This window comes from Atta cephalotes (genome assembly GCF_000143395.1).
Source record: "Atta cephalotes unplaced genomic scaffold scaffold00018, whole genome shotgun sequence".
NCBI lineage: Eukaryota > Metazoa > Arthropoda > Insecta > Hymenoptera > Formicidae > Atta > Atta cephalotes.
In genome coordinates, this window is record NW_012130082.1 from 5,003,597 (window position 1) to 5,008,527 (window position 4,931).

General features: G+C 29.5%; 3 protein-coding genes across 3 annotated transcripts in view; all 3 read right to left on the minus strand.

The window, feature by feature from the left end:
* Nucleotides 1-995, minus strand: part of LOC105618840 (mannose-1-phosphate guanyltransferase beta) — a 1,865-nt gene extending 870 nt beyond the window's left edge. The window contains exons 1-3 of the mRNA XM_012200375.1: nt 843-995; nt 344-737; nt 73-234 (exon numbers count right to left, since the gene is read on the minus strand). Coding sequence (XP_012055765.1) covers nt 73-234; nt 344-737; nt 843-995 — 709 coding nt within the window. The remainder of the gene's footprint in view (nt 1-72; nt 235-343; nt 738-842) is intronic.
* Nucleotides 996-2,286: 1,291 nt separating this feature from the next.
* LOC105618841 (26S proteasome non-ATPase regulatory subunit 8) lies at nt 2,287-3,553 on the minus strand. The gene is made up of 3 exons (XM_012200376.1): nt 3,419-3,553; nt 3,081-3,153; nt 2,287-2,995 (listed from the first exon to the last, which is right to left on the minus strand). The coding sequence occupies exons 1-3, from the start codon at nt 3,551-3,553 to the stop codon at nt 2,376-2,378; spliced, it is 828 nt and encodes a 275-aa protein (XP_012055766.1). The 3' UTR covers nt 2,287-2,375.
* A 303-nt stretch (nt 3,554-3,856) lies between these two features.
* LOC105618909 overlaps nt 3,857-4,931 on the minus strand; it is a 6,325-nt gene continuing 5,250 nt past the window's right edge. Inside the window, exon 2 of the mRNA XM_012200439.1 lies at nt 3,857-3,948. Within this exon, the coding sequence (XP_012055829.1) occupies nt 3,857-3,948 (92 nt within the window). The remainder of the gene's footprint in view (nt 3,949-4,931) is intronic.

Below are 4,931 nucleotides of genomic sequence, written 5' to 3' on the forward strand. Positions count from 1 at the left end.
ACACACACACACACACACACACACACACACACACACACAATATTGAGAAAATCATGATATATAAGTATTTGCCTGTAAGAAAATCTTTAGGTTGTCCCACATCCATCCAGAAGCCTGGTAATTCCAGAGCATATAATTCTCCATCTTGAGCCATATTTGGAAAAACTTCCTTTTCGATACTTGTAGGTTTTAATTCTATTCTATTCAATACGCTTGGATTGAGGATGTACATACCTATTTTGCAAAAAAAAGGTATAGTGTAAAAAAAGTATATATGTGAAACATACATGTGAAATATGTATGTTTTTCTAAACAATTTTAAAAAACTTTCCACTATTACTACCTGCATTTATTTTATTGGATATAAATTCTTGTGGTTTTTCAACAAAATTCTGAATCTTTCCATCTTCTTCATATACAACCACACCATATTTTGATGGCTCCTCTACTTTAGTGACAACTATAGTTCCTTCTTTACCATGATTCTCATGGAATTCGAGAAGTTGTTTAAAAGGAAATTCGCAAATGATATCAGAGTTCAAAACAAAGAATGGATCATCACTGGCACATAAATATTCACGCGCGAGTGCAAGTGGTCCAGCAGTGCCCAATGGTTCTGGTTCATGAGAAAATATAAGTCGTACTCCAAGTTTCTTCGCCTCGTGAACCAATTCTTCTTCCATCTGTTGTGCCCGATAGGAAACGGCCAATATAACTTCAGTTACATTTGTTTGTACCTAAAAAAGATTTAAAAAGTATACTTAGAAAGATAATGAAAATTATACTTGTATGAAACTTTGATAAATCATTTATTTCAATATTACAAATATTGAAATATATACCAGTGCTTCGATCTGATGTAAAAGTATAGGTTTATTTGCAAACTCGACAAGTGGCTTAGGTCGACTTAAAGTAAGAGGTCGCAATCTAGTTCCATAACCACCCACAAGTATTAAAGCTCTCATGGTCTGTAACTTCTTTCTTTTTTCATGCATTCCTATAAATTCTGCAAAAATAATAAACAAAGATACTCTATTTTTTTTTAATTATAAATCATGTCAAGTGCACCACTTATTTTATTTACTTTGCAATACAAAAAATTTTAAATCAATATACAGTTTAAATAATTTTTAATTGTTAAATTATATTATCGAAGAAATTAATGACCCACTCTAATTTGCAAAATACAGAATTATATTTTACTTTATATTCTTATATTTCTCTTACATTCTACTTGACATTATAAGTAAATAAATTTGTTTACTTGTTACTCTATTTTAAGATACATTACATGCTTGTATAATAATAATATCAATATTAGTAATAATCAATATTGTTTATTGCCCTTTGCTGAAATACGCAATGTTACTTACGTTAACCGCCGTCTTAGAATGACATTAACGAAGATAATTCGATATCTCAATGACAATTATTGCCACGTAGATAGGCTTGATAGAAACAAGTGCTACGTGTTCACTGATATGCTCATGTTTATATTTACGATGAGAACATCTCTTCTTCATGAGATTATATCACATTATTAATGCAAGTGAATAAACCTATCATAAACATAACACCTGTCGAATAGACTTTTTATTGAGCAATGATGTTTTTGTTTTATGAAGAGCTGTCAAACTCTGTCTGTCTCTGTCGCGACACTGAAAAGATATTTAAAAGATTGTTAATGTCCTGGACAAATTTTTGTGATCACTCCGAGAGCTCGGAGGTAATTGAAGAATGCTGACATTATCAACTGTTTTGATCTGTTTATTCCAAGAATAAATGTGAGGATTTTATTTTCCTTAATTACTGTTTTTATTATCAGGAAATTATAAAACATGTATCATTTTTTATGATAAAGTAGTGATTAGGAAATTAGATAAAATTCTTATTAATTTATTTTTCGAACAATTAGAACGGTTGATAATGTCAGCGTCCTTCAATTACCTCCGAGTCTTCGGAGTAGTTATGCTACTCCAGTAAGAATGGCTGCATTCAATATAATCTTACATGTATGATAACAATCTTGCATATAAATACTTCATGTTATTGGATGGATATTGGATGATAAACAAAACAATGACAAGGAGATACTCATATAGAATTGTATACTTATAATCAAGAAACTTTTCTTTGAAAGAATCTTTTCATGACATTAGACATTTATAATATATTTTACTTATGATATTGTCTGTTTGAAAGTACATTGTGCTAAATAATCTTGGTGACCGAAAGTACCAGTGATCCCTGCAGGTAAATTCAAGTTTTATTAAACAAAATGCATGATTTGTATACGTATATAAAAGGCTTTATTGCACAAAAGCAAAACTGTTCATTTATTTAGATAAATAAAATACAGAAAGTTGCATAAGGTATTACACGATCATTTCCAGTTCTCGGGCATAGTCTATCGCGAGAGCTGCCAGTTCAGAACTCGGAATAGGCTCCTCAGATTTTTTCTCACTAGTCGTAGTAAAATAAAAATGGCCATCTTTGGAAAGATTCCAGTTCTTCTTGATAGCGAATGCCTTTATATCCTTCTCCGTGCTTAAATTGAGCATCCTTGCGGCATCTTGAATGGAGCTCTTATCGTATGCACTTTCCATGCACGCGCCGATCTCATCGCGAACAGTATTTAATAAAATGTCTATGAAGAAATTATAGGATGCGGCGGGCACATTACCTTTGGCCAAGAAAATCTTATTGTACGAACCCTCCATCAAATATTGCTCTAAACTCAAGGGATGCCTTATATAAACATTTGATTGTATCTGATCAGACGGTAGGAGTTCCAGCTCTGTGTGAAATTCAGCAACTCGATTTTGAGATAATAAAAATAAGAGATTGAGACCAAGAAGCTGATATTTGTACGCTGATTCCATCAATCCAGATTTATAATCGAAATAGTAACATTTTAATTGTGCCATATATCTTTCAAAGGAAGGTATATCTTCAGTGGCAATGCTCCATTGTGCTCCAATTTCCAATATGTCTCCTGTGATTTAAATAAAATTTTTGTTATAATTTTGATATTTGATCTATTAACGCTGTGACTTGAGCTTAAAATTAGCAATACGTACTAGCGATTAATAATTCATTTTGACTGGCCGTGCTATTTGACGTTGGGAGAAACATCAGATGAGTGAGACCGATCTGTGTAAAATAATTATCATTGAATTATTTATTATTATACAATTATTATGAAAATGTTATTACTATTAAATCATATCTAAATACATATCTAAATACATATCTAAAAGCTGAAGCACCAAAAGGAATGATCATTAAAATTTGAAAACAAAGTCTATGGCAAATGATGACAATTCATTTCCATAATCCACAAACACGATGAGGTTATGATGATACTTTTTATCAGTAATTACCCTATTTGAAAACGTGAATAAAGTATGTAAATTACCTTTAATTGATTGAGCAATTCTCCACATTTCTTCAAATTACACGGCGTTCTTGTCCATTCGCGTTTTAAATTCTGATATAAGGCAACAACATCTTCAAGGGCTGCCATTTTTAATATCTCGCTTCGTCTTGCCATAAAACAGATATTTTAGATGCGATTCGAGATTCGAGACTCGAAATTTTCGACTTAATTTTCGATTCATCGACTGTTTTGCCAATCAAAGTTCCTCTCTTTCGTGAAATAGAAAGAAAGGAATCATAAACGGCTCTTCAGAATACGTTTATTCTGTCCTTGACGGAAAAGCGGAAAGCGAAAAAGCAGCAGTCAATTATGTATTGTAGAATATACAATTTCTGATAGGTTGAAATTCTTATTCTTTGTTATCTGTTTCCTGTTCCTTTTATTGTACAGAGTCCTACAAAAAGTCAAAATTGTAGACTAGCTAGAGTTTTGATTGGCCATTGCTTTTCCGTCAAAATGCGAATGCGCCTTTACAGAGATCGTTTGCCCCAGTTTGCCCGCCAATCCCGCTATGTGTGATTTGATCACATTTGAGTCTGTTTACTGATGGTGATAATGTGCAAAGTGAAGTTTTGTAATTTTATAAATTTTCAATTGATTCTTCAACAGTAATCTTTAACAGCGATTTTGTAATATTAATCTTCATTACATCTCGTTTAGTACTCGTGTTAGAAACATGGCAGTGCAACCTAACCAACAGTTTAACATGGGTATATATAAGATTTTATTTAATCATAATGTAATTTTTGTTTCAATATAATAATTTATTTTTTAGATCCTCCTACGCAGCAGAGCTTTGTCAGATTTTTTAAAAATCTTCCAGAAGTGAGTATTTAAATTATTGTTTATACTACATGTGAATAGACAATCTTTAAAATCCTTTTTTTTTTCATAATTGTTATATATTAATTTTCTTCCAATTGTAACAATTGTATATTCTTGTATTTTATTAATTAATATATTTTAATAATTTAATTTAAAAAAAAAATTTTAATTTATATTTTCTTTTACATTGTTCATAAATTATGTTATATTTGAAGAAAAAAATTAAAGCTATTATAATAACTAAAGTAAAATCATTATATTATATATTGTAAATATGATGTAAATATGAATCAAGAAGTAACTTTAATTTAAGGTTATTTATAAGATCTATTGTTTTTAGCTTTTTGTACAGTTCTTGTTTTTTCTTTTTTTCTCCAATGTAAAAAGAAAAAGAGAAAAGATGAATTGTACAGGAAGTTCAGCTAAAAAAAAGAAGCTTATTAATTTATCCATATATATATATATATATATATATATGGATATATATATATAAATATAATTCATATAATATCTATTGAAACAATATTGTAATAAGTGTTTTTTTTAATTTCTATAATAAAAATTTTTACAATTTTTTTCTTTGTATATAAATATTCTTTCTTATAATAATTACAAAGGAATGAATATATTTGACATATATATATATATATATATATATATATGTATT

Excerpts from the sequence above, each read along its gene's own strand:
- LOC105618841 (XM_012200376.1), bottom strand. The coding sequence starts at position 3,553 with ATGGCAAGACGAAGCGAGATATTAAAAATGGCAGCCCTTGAAGATGTT. Across the intron at positions 3,154-3,418 it reads AATTGCTCAATCAATTAAAG|ATCGGTCTCACTCATCTGAT; the intron begins GTAATTTACATA and ends TATTTTACACAG. Across the intron at positions 2,996-3,080 it reads AAATGAATTATTAATCGCTA|GAGACATATTGGAAATTGGA; the intron begins GTACGTATTGCT and ends TTTAAATCACAG.